The sequence below is a fragment of the Diabrotica virgifera genome, chromosome 1 (assembly GCF_917563875.1).
Source record: "Diabrotica virgifera virgifera chromosome 1, PGI_DIABVI_V3a".
NCBI classification, from domain to species: domain Eukaryota; kingdom Metazoa; phylum Arthropoda; class Insecta; order Coleoptera; family Chrysomelidae; genus Diabrotica; species Diabrotica virgifera.
In genome coordinates this window covers 16,869,903-16,885,873 of record NC_065443.1, presented here as the reverse complement: position 1 = coordinate 16,885,873, position 15,971 = coordinate 16,869,903, and the positions used below count along the sequence as shown (strand labels likewise).

The following is a 15,971-nucleotide window of genomic DNA, read 5'->3' as shown; positions in this document are numbered from 1 at the left end:
GAGCTCATATAGGAACCAAATTTCAATATTGTTTGTGTTTGTAAGCCCCTGAGTATATCTAGAAGTCAAAAAGTATGTTGTTGTCTGTTTGTTTGTCTATCCCTGTTTTGTCTGGAAGTTTTAGAGCCCATTGTCTGTTGTCCCGTGTTGTCTATTAGCCCGTGTTGTCTATTAGCCCGTGTTGTCTATTAGCCTGTGTTGTCTGTTAGCCCGTGTCCGTGCTGGAGTTTGATTTTTTTTGGCGAATAGTTAGTTGACCTCTCTTCTCTTTGTTGATTGAAAGTAGGCCAAGAGCAGAAGCTGTGACAAGGCTGGTGAGGTTAGGATCTGGCCGCGTTGAGTACAGGTGAAGCTTGCTTTCGGTCGATAAATGGAAGCGGTTGTTCGTCAGAACTGTCATACTTTCCAATGTCCCTTTGGTCTTCCCCTTGCGTGTTGCTTTCATCCCCTGTTTTGAAAAAGTAGCCCCCCGTTTTAAAAATAAAGTCCACCCCCAGTCTTGAGAAATGAAATGCCCCCAGTTTTGAAAAGTAAGTCTATCCCCAGTTTTGAAAAGTAAAGCCCAACCCCCCTGTCTTGAAAAATGAAGTCTATCCCCTGTTTCGAAAAGTGAAGTGTAGCCCTGTTTTGAAAATGAAGTCTTTCCCCAGCTTGTGATTTGAAAATGAGAGAGTTGTCTAGTGAACGTTCATGAAAGGTTCTTATGTCCTGGATTGGACTGTTGATTGAAAACGTAATGATGTAGTGTTCTCTATATCATATGTTGCGTTCATTTCCCTTAGTCTTGTTTAAAAAGTTTGATATCCTGTTTGAACCCAGTATACTAGTCTTTTTGGTCTTTTGTTGTTGTCACACATACCCCCTCCCCCTTGTTAGTCTTGTTTTGATTTTAGCCCTTGTTGTTGTCATATACCCCTTTGTCTAGCCCTGTCTTGTTTGAATGAGTTGTTGAAGTAAGTTGTTGGTGAGATTTTGTCTCACTGAGGTGTTTAGACTGGATTGTCTAAATCCTCGTTTTGCAGAACCGTTGCCGAAATGTCCCGTGAAACTCGCTAGGTGTTAGCAGAGTTTGGGCAGATGTTTATCTGTCAAACATCAACTTTTTAGTTTTTGTGAACCGCTCGCGGTTAGGCAACGAGGTGACAAGGCTGTGTCTGCCCTGGTATGTCACTTGTGTTACTGCTGTGGATGTCAGCGAGGTCCACACAGGGCACAAGTTTAGTTTCTTTCCCAAGGCACAGAAACTCTTGTCACCTACAGTTCTTTGTAGAGTCAAGAATCATTTAAGTCTACTCGACTTTAAAGAGTCTGGCGATTGATGGCACGCTAGCCCAATCCCTAACGACTTTTTTGTTTTGTTTAATCCCCACTAGCCATTATCTAAATATTTTGATATTGTTGTCCTGTCACACCTAAGATGTCCATGTTGGATTTTTTTTCTGTTTGTTATCGAAAACTGGATAATCTTATCCAGGTTTCTCTTTTGCGCGGAGGCTTTGTAACGTTTGAAAAAACTCCAACATTAATTTAATATCCCAATTCCCAAAAAGAATGTCTATTTTTTTAATTTATTTTGTGAAGTTCAATATCATTATAAGATCCCAAGCCGACCCTGTATACAGCCATGAAGTATTGCAGCAACATTTCAATGTGTTACAAGATTCCTGTTTATTTGAGACGCAAAAACAGAATTTGTAAGAAGTGTTGACAAAAGTACAGTTCTAATGCGTAGATGAACTTTCTAGAACAAATCTTGAACTGAAAGTTGAGTTCTTGTCAACTAAGCATCCCTAAGGATCAAAATCGCTCGGTACTTCCGTCGTATTTTCCCCGATCTGTGGCTTCAGACCGAAGCGCAGATCAGTCCGGTTTGATTTCTTCAAGCGTGAAGATCGCTTGCCGACTCACCCCAAAAGGGCGTGGTGCCCTTTTGTTACCGCCGGTAAAGGGTATAGTATGTCGTTCTGGAAGATCTAGTGTGAGGGCACGATGTTTTTTTTTACCCCGTAGTGAAGTTGGGTGCTCTTACACTGTGTTTGAGTTGTGACGCAGTACTATACGCCGGCGTGGTATGAAGTCCCTGTATCTTGTCCAAGTTCCTGTTTAAATGAAGTCTTCCGAGTCCCGATTGATGTCCTGATGTAGACATTTTGAGTTCCAGTCCCGTGATGTTTATCCAGTTGATTGCCCCGAAATAAAAAGGAAGCCATGAAGCCCACCTCAGGTCGATGACCCTGTTTGTTTGTAGATGAACCCCCTTTCCGTGTAGTTTGTGACGTGTGATAAAGGATTTTGTTTAAATATGGTATGATATATTTTTTTAAATTTTGCAAGGATCCCAAATGGATAAATATTTTTGTTGGTAAAGAGTTTTGAAAAATAATAGTTGTTTGTGCTTTCATGATGCAACTTGTAAATTAAAATGACAGTGACTTTGACCTTTGACAGCTGCGTCAAAATTTTGTTTTGACATACACTGTCCAACAAGTTCTTTTGTCATTCTTTTGTTATGTTAAATTGAAGATTTTTTTGTAATGTAAAAGATTTGTAGATATTTTGTCCTGTAAAATCATTTCCTGTTAAAAGTTTTTTTGTTTGTTTAAAAAAAAACCACCGTAAAGTTTTAAATAAATGTTTGTGAAAGTGTATCTATCATCTCATTTCTGTAGCCTTTGGAAAAATTTTAACAGAAAACTAATGCAACTGTATGAAAGTTTTAGTTCAGAAGAAAAGAAAGAATATGGCATAGAAGCCAATAATAAGGAAAGATGTTGTCCCAATGTAACCCCAAAGAGGAATCAATGATGATTGTCCCCCCGATTGGTACCCGTAAGTAAGAAAGTATCCAGTAAGTACCCATAGGTGAAATAGAGGATTTATTTCAAACGGCGTCCCTTTTTGTTAAATAGTAGAAAGATCCTCTAGTCAGAGTAAGTACCCTTATGTATTTAGTTATGGTAGTGTAGTCATCTTAACACCCCTTCACCCTCCCTAACGAATCTACGACCTAGCTCCCGCACAACAAATGAGCTGCCGTCCCGCAACGAGGCTTTATGTGTCTGCTTCTTCTTCTTTAGCCCCATTCTTACCCCCCAGTATCTCTATAGATAGTCTTTCCTTGTTCCCATATGAGCAGACATGTTAAACGCTTCACTATGAACGTATTTTATATTAATAATTACTGAATGCATTAGCTCAATGTATGATATTAATTAATAATAATTTTTTAAATCACCCTTTTTTGTCCTCAACCTAATGGACTTTACACTGTGTGATTTATCATAATATGAGAAATCATATTATGATTTCACTTATACAGTGCGCTGGAATAAGTGCTACACCCCCTCCTTATTAACTTATTTATTTTTAGCACATAAGCAAAACGCTCAGACAGGTCGATTTTTAAAATAATCAAAGTATATTATAACATCAATGTTTCGAACTTTACACGATCCCTCTTCAGGTGACAGGCACAAATTTGATTTTTTTAAATAGGAAAGTACATCATGTGACAGCTCATTTAAAAGCGTTTGAAATAGTGATTCCAAAAATGTATATCACTTTAATCCTTTTTGAGAGCGCATGTGCAAAATTTTGATCGAATTCTTTTTAAACGCATTCATTTTTTTTTAAATCCTGAGAAAACTAATAGGTATTTTTGAAAAATTTAAACGCGGACTAAAAGATTACATTATTACCGAGAGCTGAAAATCCCTTAGAATAAAAATAAAGTTTCTTTTGAGTGGTATATTTGAAATTAAAAATCATACTAAATTTTCTTTTTTCACCCCTGTGACTTATTAAAATAATCATTATAGAATAGTAATATTTTATTCTGCGTTCAAAAAAACTAATTAGTTTTCTCAGGATTCGAAAAAAATTTAACAAGAATTCGACCCTAAATTTCACGATAATAGACACACGAAAACTTCATTCTACCACGTACTACACTTGGAAATGAAATGAAATTATTATTCGGCACTTCGGCAGAGGTAACAGCATTGTTTAACAAAGAATTCTTTTTTAAACAATAGTAACACAAAGAAGCTAGGGGTATCACGATAAGGAAAAGCCGTTACATTTCAAATGGTCAAGCAAAACATTTATTGTCTCAACAACTACGTTTATTGTCACCATGAACGCATTGATTGTGGCTATTAAACGCAGTAGTAGATTGATTAATGCATTAGTTGTCACAACAATCAGTTTACATATATACAATAATCATATATTACTCTATATTAACAACATTTGTACATTGTTTTAATGAAATTTGTACGTTATCACGATAGACCAAGGTAATTGCTTGTCATCTACGAAATCAAGAAAGTGAGTTGCTGCCAGAATTAATATTATTTATTAAATATACGAAACTAAGTTATTGGCTGAATAAATTGAGTGTTATTGATTAATGTACTCTAGTTATTTCCACAATTATTATTCAATCATTGTGACAATAACCAAATACATTCGTCAATGTCTAAAAGTTCGTTGAAACAAAAAATTAAATTGTTGTTACAACGAAATACTATTCAATAATCACTGTTAATCAATATTACGAACTAAAATTTTTTTTAGTTTAGACGATGGTGTAGAAATTAAACACTGTGATGAATGTACCTGGGCATGAAGGTAACTCAAGATGGAACACTCGATGCTGCAATAAAAGACAGAAACATACAGGATAGAAATGCTATATCCATGATGAACGGCATTCTGTGGTACTAAGCAATATCTAAAGCGAACAAACAGCTCATATACAATACGATACTTAAAAGTGTAATCACAGTGAAGTTTGTCCACTGAAACAAAGAACAGAGAAAATGTTACTAGTAACAGACATAGACTTCTGGAGAAAAGCAGCAGCAAATCAAGAAGATATCGGATAATAAATGAGAGAATACGAGAAATGATGGGAGTCACACATACAATAATTAATGACAAAAACAGAACAATTAATATTGTACGGCCATGTACAGAGAATGCCAGATGACAGGATTCCTAAACAGATTTTGGCGTAGACAACACAAGGGAGAAGGAAACGTGGCAGACTGAGAAGAAACTGGAAGGAGGGAATTAAAAAAAACTAGAGGAAAGAGAAATCTCTTCAGGTCTATGATTAAACAGAGAAGAATGGCGGTTAGGAATCGGAAGGCATCGGAGAACACTGTAAACCGATAGTAGTCCTATTGAGTTTTTTACTAATAACTAAAACTAAGTATAGACACTTTTTTCTAAATGGTCAAGGAGCGCTCTAATCTCCAATTCTTCTTCTGGAATTCTTTTCCAAGGAAGAAAAAATATTTTATTGAATAAATATTGTAACAGTACTTACTTGATCAACGTCGTAACGAGGCAACCTGTTCTTATGATAATGGAATATATCATCTATAGCTGCATGCCAGCGATAGAAAATTGGATCACGCGCAGCAGTTGAGAAATCGCCCATAACACCCCACGATTCCTAAAAGAATAATGAAATTAAAATATGTACTAAATCCGTGTCAGATAGTCAAATAATTTGACCAAACGTCACAACTGTAGTTTGTTCAAATTCTAAAAATCTAGCTGTCACACGATCAGTCAAATTTGATTTACACTGATGGTTCAGTGGATCCGATATTAAATACTTCAGGTATGGGTGTACATATCCCATCTTTAGAGTATAATTTTTGCGCCAAGTTATTCAGCCATACTCAAATTTGCAATGCTGAAATAATCGCAATAAATAAAGCAGTATCAATTTGCATAGAAAAAAATATTAACAAAGCTATCATATTTACAGACTCTCAAAGTGCTATCCAGAAAATTAATAATAAAACTTTAAAGGTAGTAAATGGTTGTTCAGGAATGACAAAAAGACTTAGAAGCAAAAAATATTAATTTAGATATTATCATTACATGGATCCCAGGGCATTCCGGGGTATTAGGGAATATTAAAGCTGATTCACTTGCTAATGTAGGTCGTTGTCTCAATTGTCCAGTAAACATAAAGGTGGAGAAAGATGACTATTTTCCTTTTTTTAAAAATTGTACTGGGATAAATTTAAAACAGAGTGGAAGGAATCTTTTAAATATAAAGGTATTTGGCATCAACCGCTACAACCAGTTTTCACAAATAGTCCTTGGTATCTCAATGTCCCTTACATAGATAGAAGACATATAACAACTATTATCAGAATGCGTACAGGTCACTGTTTAGTTCCAAATCACCTATTAAAAATGGGGATAGTAGAACATCCTTATTGTGAATGTGGTCAATTAGCAGATTTACAACATGTGATTCTTGAATGCCCTATTAACACTGTGCAAAATTTTGATTTATATACTGAATTAGCTAAAAATGGGTGCCCAACACCCATATCCCTTACAACCCTTCTTTATAAACCGCAGTTGGTTTTTATTAAACTTTTAATACATTTTTTGAATATACACAAAATTAAGTTATGAGGAAAGTAAAATATTGAAAATAAATAGATAAAATAAATGAATATAAATATATATAATAATAAATAATTTGAAAAATATGTCAAAAGTACAAGCGAAAATAGAATTCAGATTTAAGTAAACTAATAATGTAATATTTTGTTTGTTTATAAACATTCTGTAATCACCTGGGTCTTTCACTATACCTATATGTGGCAACAACATGGGATTGTGTAATGGTCAGGTGTTGCCCCTGTATAAGAGAAGTTTATGCCTTTTTTGTATTTATCCCATGCCAACTCAAAAATGCCTGTAAACAAAAAGACATAGAAGAATAATATTGGTGTAATGGTCCGCAGTTACCCCTGATAAAAAAAAGTTTGTGTCTTTGTTGTGTTTGTCCCATGCCAACTCAAAATTGCCAGTAAACTCAAAAAAAGTAGAAGAATAAGATTGTGTAATGGTCGGCAGTTGCCCCTGAGAGCAAAAAGTTTGTGCCTTTGTTGTATATTTGTCCCATGCCAACTCAAAATTGAAAGTGAACTCAAAAAAAAGTAGAAGAATAAGATTGTGTAATGGTCGGCAGTTGCCCCTAAAAGCAAAAAGTCTGTGTCTTTGTTGCATTGGTCCCATGCCAACTCAAAATTGCCAGTAAACTAAAAAAGAAGTAGAAGAATAAGATTGTGTAGTAGTCGGCAGTTGCCCCTGAGAGAAAAAAGTTTAATGTCGTTGAAAAAAAATTTAGTTGTTGTATTTGTCCCATGCCAACTCAAAAATTCTACTAAATCAAAGAAGAAAAAGAAGATTGTTTATTGATAGATAGTTACCCCTAGCGTGAAATTTTTTTTATCTTGTCATGTTTTTCCCACACCAACCAAAATTGCCAGTTAACTAAAGAAGAAGAAGAAGAAGAATCAAATTGTACAATGTACTAAATCCAAATTGTAGTTACCAAAAACTTGCCAAAGTACTCAGAAATATTTATCCAGATCATGAGCTCCAGAAGAAGTTGATTTTTCCAAATTTTTCAAAAAAATGTTATTGTTTTTAAAAAAATGTCAAATCTTTAAGAAAAATAAAATTCAGTTCTCATTTTTTACGTATATTGAGTATATTTGGAGTTATCAAAAAAAAATTAATTATACTATTTTTTATAAAATAAAGAAATTGTTATAGGGATTGCTATAAATTTTAATTTTTGTGGAAATGGCCTAGATTTTATTCTTCAATTTTTCCTAAAAAATTCGAAAGGGTTCTATTATTTTCATCATAGCTTGTTTAACTTTGATGCTATCAACTTCTTCTGGAGCTCGTTTGATAGGTACTGCTGAGTATTTTAACAAAATGGTAAGTGTATATTATAAAATGTATCCTTTTCCTGTTTTTTAAGCTTGAATAGGGGAGGTCGGGTACAATTGTAACAATTTTTACTTGTAATTTTTCATTTAAAAATGGGTTTCATATAAGTGGGACATAAACATAGAGGACTATAGGTTGAACATTGGTCTTCAATTTTCAATTTTATTTTGTGTTTTATTGATTAGATAACTAGAAAAATGCATAATTTTAACTTAACAACAAGTATTACATCTGTACCCATTCAAGGGGCAATGGTAACACATAAAGGGGACAAATGTAACAATGTCAAAATCATGGAATTTTATCCAACTTATTCCCAAAATAAATATTTATAAACAGGTGTCCTGTAAACCAATAAATAATTAAATATTATATACAGACCTACTTAATACTACTTGAAATGAAATCAAACATTTAAATCAAAAATGTTTTTCAAAACAGACACACAAATTTATAATATAATATATACATACATATTATTAATAAATATATTTATGTATATATTTATTTATATACACACATACATAGTGATAACACATTATGTAATGTGTATGGATATACTGGTATGGGAAATACACGTTACAAATGTATCCGTTGCTAGTGTTACAATTGTCCACAACGACATGCCACTGGTTTGTCAGAATTTTATAACAGATCACGAAATCTAATCTCAATTTAATACATATATTGATAAATGTATAATATGATCCAATTCTTATGCCACCCTTTCTAAACAATAACTCTAAAACTAGAGCGATTATCCAAAAAATACAAAATTTAATTAATTTTATTCGCCAGGCGTAAAAACCAATATTTTCGTCTAACAACGTAACCCTCTCACTTAACATTGCCAAACTACGGTCAACATTACACCACTAAATACTTTCACACATGCAGCGTTGCCAGCTCTAGTCGACCAGAAACAAGATGTTTAGAAGCAATGTTACATTTGTACCGCGTTACAATTGTACCCGCTCTCCCCTACTTAAATTTGAGTATTCTCCCAAAAAAATATACATTCAATTACCTTATAACTCGCTTTAAATTAATATTAAAGGGTTTTTCGAGTAAGGAATTTATTTAATTTTTTATTAGCTTTAATTTTTGTTATAATAACTTTTTTTGAAAAAACTTTTAAACCGCTTTAAAAGAAGTATTTTTTTACGAAAAATTAAAATCTTTGATCTTTAATAACTCAAAAAGTTTTAACCTATATTTTATTATCTTCATTCTCTTTGCCTCTTTTAACATATATTTTAATCACTTTATATAACAAATTTTACTTATAATTTCTCCCCCTATCGATTTCTGGGATTATCCAACCTCAGAGTAAAAGCGCAAGTTGGCACCATGTAGTCTCTCGTCGTTTTGGTACAAACTCTACGTTTTCGCTCTATATACCAAAACCGGTCTTGTCACTTTTGTTCTTTGAGGTAACCCCTAACTACTCACCAATTTTCATGAAAATCAATGGAGGTTCAACGAAATCGAAGGTGAAAACCTTCAGTGACTACACTACGATGGACTGACTTATCAGCAGATGAATTGTTACATGCCGCGTAAGATCGAGAATTTGCTAGATCAATGTTACACTAAGAACTTACCAGATATCTATTATCAGGATCATGCATGAGCGCAGAAAAAACATGACCCATGTTATGGAAATTACCATAATAATCTGTATTCGGAGACAGAATACTGGCTTCTACCATGTTACCCAAAATGTCGATTCCTTCGTTTTCAGTTAACTCCACCAGTTCACGTTTTTCCTGGAAAATAAATAATAAAAATAGGAAAAGTCGCAAAATATTTTAGTCAACAAATATTTAGGCCGATGTCAGATTATGCGTTTTGACCGGATGCGTTTCCGCCGCATCCGGTCAAAACGCATAGTGTGACAGATCGGTCCGGTTGCGTTGGAAACGGATGCGTTTTGAGACATCGTTACGCGCTTACTAACTGCACCAGGCAAACCCATAGTGTGACAGGTCGGTCCGGTTGTGTTGGAAACGGATGCGTCTCCACCGCATCCGGTCAAAACGCATAATCTGACATCGGCCTTAGTTGGGCATCTTGCAGATTTTACAAACAGATATATATCCAAATGTTACAAACAAAGGAAACATAAGTAATTGAATACCTTTAGTTGTGCAAAAATGAAAATAACGATTATACGTAAAAAATTACTGGGATAAACCCAAGAAAAAAATTGTAGTACCAAAAGACTGCACTAAAAAACAGAAGATGAAGGAAATTTCAGTTTAGTTATTAATTTGTTGTTAGAGGAGTCATAAACAAGAAAAAATTTAAAAACTTAAAATATCTTGGTTTCAACAAAATTTCATAAACCAAAAAAACACTAATTAATTATTCTACACACTAGAACTATATCTTAGGGAAGAACTTGTTAATCGACTGCTTTACTATAGAAACCACACTAACTAGTGCCAAACAATCTTACGCCTGCAAAGGTTTATTTAAGCACCCAAACGTCACTTGTACCGGTATGGTACAAGCCATCGGCAGATGGTCATCAGAACTAATGAACCAGAGGATAAGTTTAGAAGATGAACAACAAATTTTTTGTATAGGAAATTACTGTGATATCAGGTAAGTATCATAGACCAGCACTTCTCTGTCTAATTGACTCGAAGAAAACATTTGACAGACACAGGCACAACACAAACACTACTGTAAACGTCAGAGACAGAAGTACTGAGAAGAATTATGAGTAACCTCAGAATACCCACTGACGATACATTTATAATCGCTTCAAAACAAGAAGAAATGGACAGCATAATGAAGCAGCCAAAGGAAAAAAGCAAAGAGTACTTATGGGCTAATGCTAAATAGGAGTAAGACAAAAAATCCTGATAATAGACCGCGCACAGAAAAATCTTCAGTATATTAAAGAGCTCGGGAGTTTTGAAGTAGTGGATAGTTTTTCATACCTGGCTTCTCCTATAACAAACGAAGGAGGATGTGACGGAGAGATACGTAGAAGCCTTACTATCGCAAGAGTAACTGTGATGAAGCTTATAACAATTTGAAAAACTCAACCATAACAGTGCACACAAAATTACGACTGCCATGCATCTGAAAGGTGTACCCTGAAGAAATTAGATAAAAAGAAAATAGAGGCTTTTGAGATGGGGTATACCGCCGCATATTGAGAATGTCCTGGGTTGAATATTGCACAAAAAAAATGTATGCATAATAGAACAACTCAATATACAAGATAGGTTCCTTAAACAAGTAAAACAGAGATACTTGCAGCATTTTGGACACATTTTCAGAAGAAAAGGCACAATGGAAAAACTTGTCATCGTGGGCAAAGTTGAAGGAGAAAGACTCCGAACAACTAGCCCAAAACAGAGAACGATGGAAAGAAATTATAAAAATTTGCTGGTGTTACCATCATATAAGGGATTAAGGACAGAGGAGGATGAGGATTTGAAGTTGGAGGTTTCGTTATAATATACAAGTAAGAAGATGACTTACATTTTTGGCATATCCAAGATCAATGGCGTCATATATCCTTTCCCTCCAACGTACCAAATCTTCTATATCAAGTCGAATTTCGTCATTTTCTCGGCGTAAGTGTTGATAACGCATGTTCGGAACTCTAGCTGGATAATTTCGACTTGCAACCAAGCTATCCAGTTTCGGATAATAAGCCTCAGGAACAGGGTCAGTAAAATTGTGAATCTTTTCCACTCTTTTTAGTCCATTGCAGAGACGTTCAAAATTATATCTATAAAGAAAGAGAAATGAGAAATCCCAGATCTCAACAATGTATCCGAAAATTCTCTTGGAACCTCTTTCTGGTAACATTCTTAATCTCTGCCTTTTACAATGTATAAGACAAGGGGACGACGAATAAAGAAGATGAAAGGGACTCTACAATATGTAGAACCATTCCTTCTATACGTCTAGGAAAAATTTTGGATTTTTGTAGATAAAGTTAGGTGGCACCTTCAGTAATAATAATTGACTTATGCTCCTTCTCAAATATGACCGGAACATTAATAAAAAAATTAAAATATTTAAAAATTTCGAAAAACGTCGATTTTTTTCTGCTTTCTTTGCTTATAACTTTAAAACGATTCGTTTTGGAACAAAGTCGTAAAGAAATAAAATAAAGATAATTGGATTTTGTATGATATATGACTGGTCAAAAATGTCTTAACGTATTACCTTTTCTGCAATATAGCAATAAATGCAAAATAAGGGGGCAAAATGCGCCTGTTGTTATTCAATGTTTTTAACCACTCTTGTGGCACTTACAACCTTAGTAATTCACTTAGGAGATTCTTCGTAATATATTTAAACCGCGTACCAAATTTCATTAAAATCTACCTAATAGATTTTGCATAATAAATTTGCAATATAAATGTTTTTTAAAAATTTCAAATTTTTGAAAATCTTTCTGAACAAAAAGTAGACCATTTAGAAGTTGTCTAATTTTTTTACATATAAAGAGGTGCTCTACCTATCTAATACACTTTACAGAATTAAAATCGGATTATTTAAGAGGCCTCAGTAATGTTTTAAACTTATAAACAATTTTTTGGCTTATAAACAAATAGCTTTGTTTAATAATAAAAAAATTAATTTTTAGCAATGCAAAATAATTAAAACTGGTATAATTTGACTTAAACTTTCAAATGCTGTCAGCAGAATTGCTATTTTATTTTTTAATCAAAAGTTATTCGCGTTCAAAAATTGCAATTTTTCGAATTTTTGAAAGTTTCACTGCGTTTATCTCGAAAACTATGCATCCTACGAAAAAACTTGTAAGAATATTTTTTGCTTAGAATTACCCAAGAAATACAAAAAAATGTCTTATTTTGCGAAAAATCGATGTTATGTAATTCCTCAAGTTCTTTGTTTATAACAATCTTATCGACATCCGGATCAACTGTTACCCAAAAAATCGTGTTCTACGGGTAAAAAAATACATAAAAATATATAAATCGTCCATCTAAATAAAGGAGCCCGTAGCACCCCCTCCTGGCCGCAGGACTAATTTGTTTGTACGCCAAAAAATTGTTTATAACTTTTATTGTTTAAAACATTGCTGAGGTTGCTTAAACAATCCGATTTAAATTCTGTAAAGTGCATTAGATAGGTGGAGTGCTTCTTTATATGTAAAAAATTGACAAATCTTTGTATGTTCTAGTTTTTGTTGTGCAAGATTTTAAAAAATTTTAATTTTTTAAAAAAAGTTTAGATTGCAAAATTATTATTAAAAATCTAGTAAAACAATTTTAATGAAATTTAATGTACGAGTTTAGCACATTAAAAAAATTTTCTAAACGAATTACGAAGGTTCCAAGTGTAACCTAAGTAATGGAAAATCATTGAATAAAAACAGGCTTGTTTTGCCCCCTTATTTTATATTTATTGCTATTTTGCAGCAAGAGTGACAAATTAAGACATTTTTAACCAATCGAATCTGATAGAAAATTTAATTATCTTTGTTTTATTCCTATACGACTTTGTTCCAAAATGAATCGTTTTAAAGTTATAAGCAAAAAAATTTGAAAAAAACGAAATTTTTTTAAATTTTTAAATATTTTATTTTTTTTTATTAATGTTCCGGGCATATTGGAGAAGGAGCATAAATCAATTATTATTAACGAAGTTATCACCTAACTTTATCCTCAAAAATCTGAATGCCACCTCTCACATCCACCTAAAAACAGATTTTTACTGGTCTAATATTATTTCAGTCCATTTCAGTAAGTATAGCTTTTACGTTATAAAATAAAGTTTAATAATTTTCTCTTTTAAAATACATAATAATTAGTAACCGTACTTATTAGTAAGTAAGTAATTATTTTTCAATTTCAGTACTCTATATTTATATGGTTTGGTACTTCATTTGAAAAGGAAACAATAAATATTCAAAATGTAGTGGTCGGGATTTTTACTTATGCGAGGATTGCGACATGTCGTGATTTTGGCATGTCGAGATTTTGGTATGTCGGGACTTTGGCTTGTCGGGATTTTGACCGTCGGAATTTTGACTGTCGGGATTTTGGGTGCCACCGCCTATCTAATTATCTTTTAGTGACCAATTTCAAAGATAACAGCAAAGGAAGAAAAAGATAAAACATCAAATACTTTAGATACTCACCTTGCTATCATCTGTTGGTGCATGTAGTAAAACAGTTCCCCTCTGCGATTCTTATTGACAACTTCCATTGGGCCTGCGAACGGATAAACTAAATGCCAGTGCCAATGATGCAGATTTATTCCGATATCTTCTCTGAAATAGGCCAAACGCTGTTCATATTCCAAATGCGATGCCGTATAATCCCTAGGGATTATAATTGGAACCTATAAAATTTTTTGTTCAACTTTATTATACATATAACTTTTTAGATAATCTTCAGGAGTGAAATATTATGTTAATATGGGATTAGTCACAGTTGATGGATATTATAACAGTTGCAGTTACATTTTTGGTCGATCGTTATAACTTGTTGCAATTAATAAATAAAAGGAAGAATTCAGGGTAGAAGGAGTTGTAAAAGAAGACGCATCTTCTGGTTTAACAATTTGAGAGCTTGGTTTAACTGTACTTCTGCTGATCTCTTTAGAGCAGCGGTATCGAAGGTGCCAATAGCCATGGTGGTTGTCGACACTCTTAGAGGAGTTGATACATCCTCATATTTTTCCAGCCACAGCTGGCTGTTGCCTACAACTATTATAAGCAAAGTATAGTCCGTCTAGAAAGTATCCGGAAAAAAAAGCAGAATTATAATTTTACGGTATTTATTTCTATCACTTGAAATATAAAATTTCAACAAATAATTCATGTCATTTACTTATGATCTAAAAAAGGCCTACGATAGCATCCCCCAAAATAAGTTATGGAACACTCTAAGACAAACGAACATCAACTCAAATCTCATAACAGCAGTGGAAAAACTATATGATAACGCCAACGCCAAAGTTAAAATAGGAACGAATGTTTCCAAAGGTTTCGTAGTAGACAAAGGACTGAAGCAGGGATGCTGCCTATCGCCGACACTTTTCAAAATATATCTGGAACAAGCATTGAAACTTTGGAAGCGGAAATGCAGCGGCATGGGTATACAATTAAATAATAACAACCTGTACACTCTATGTTTTGCTGATGATCAAATTGTGATTGCTAACGAATATGACGATCTGGAATACATGACTCGAAAATTAATCGAAGAATACAAAAAATGGGGATTAGAAGTTAACATAGATAAAACAATGTACATGAACATCGGTGGCAACGAGCAGAGTCTAATTTTAAATGACGGACAACACATTAAGTACAACAATAAATATTCTTATTTAGGAGTAGAAATCACGGACGACGGCAAATCAGATCAGGCTATAAAAAAACGAAACATTCAAGGTAGAAGGGCCATATCGCAACTAAATAGTATTATTTGGGATCGACATATATCCAAAAAAAATAAACATCGAATATACAACACTATTATAAAGAGCATAGTAATGTATGGAAGTGACGTGTGGCAATTAAAGACAACTACTGAAAGAACACTACAAGCCACGGAGATGGATTACTGGAGACGTGCCGCAGGAAAATCAAAACTCGAAAGAGTTAATAACCAACGTATACGAGAGATTATGGGAGTCACACATACGATTGTCGAAGATATAAGACTACAACAATTAAAGTGGTATGGACATGTGCAGAGAATGCCAGAACACCGTCTGCCCAAACAGATTCTAGATTGGTCACCAAATGGAAAAAGAAAAAGAGGCCGACCCAGAAAGAGCTGGAGAGAAGGAATAGACAGAGAGATCCGAGAGAGAGGTTTAGACGAAGACCTTTGGGAAGATAGAGATGCATGGAGATTGGGCATCGGAAGACGTCGGAGGACGTTTTAAACCGATTATATATATATATATATATATATACATTTACTTATACAACCTCCATTTAAATCTAAACACTTAACTAAACGTCCAGGTACACCCGAAACTAGGCCAAGGCCATAATTTTCGGTAATGGTGTTCCAGGCCTGTAAAACTGAACTGACCAAATCAAACCTTCTTTATCTCGTGGCGCTGCTCGTTCCACTTCAATCTTCATCAGTCCCCATATGTTTTCAATGGGGCTAAGATCTGGAGATGCTGCTGGCCACAGAATTGTTGCCAATTCGTGTTCTTGC

The 15,971-nt window shown here is 33.9% G+C and overlaps 1 protein-coding gene across 1 annotated transcript in view; it reads right to left on the bottom strand.

Moving 5' to 3' along the window:
• Positions 1 to 15,971, bottom strand: part of LOC114334233 (uncharacterized) — a 78,745-nt gene that overhangs the window by 19,727 nt on the left and 43,047 nt on the right. The window contains exons 15-18 of the mRNA XM_050653629.1: positions 13,928 to 14,130; positions 11,287 to 11,539; positions 9,390 to 9,554; positions 5,336 to 5,464 (exon numbers count right to left, since the gene is read on the bottom strand). Coding sequence (XP_050509586.1) covers positions 5,336 to 5,464; positions 9,390 to 9,554; positions 11,287 to 11,539; positions 13,928 to 14,130 — 750 coding nt within the window. The remainder of the gene's footprint in view (positions 1 to 5,335; positions 5,465 to 9,389; positions 9,555 to 11,286; positions 11,540 to 13,927; positions 14,131 to 15,971) is intronic.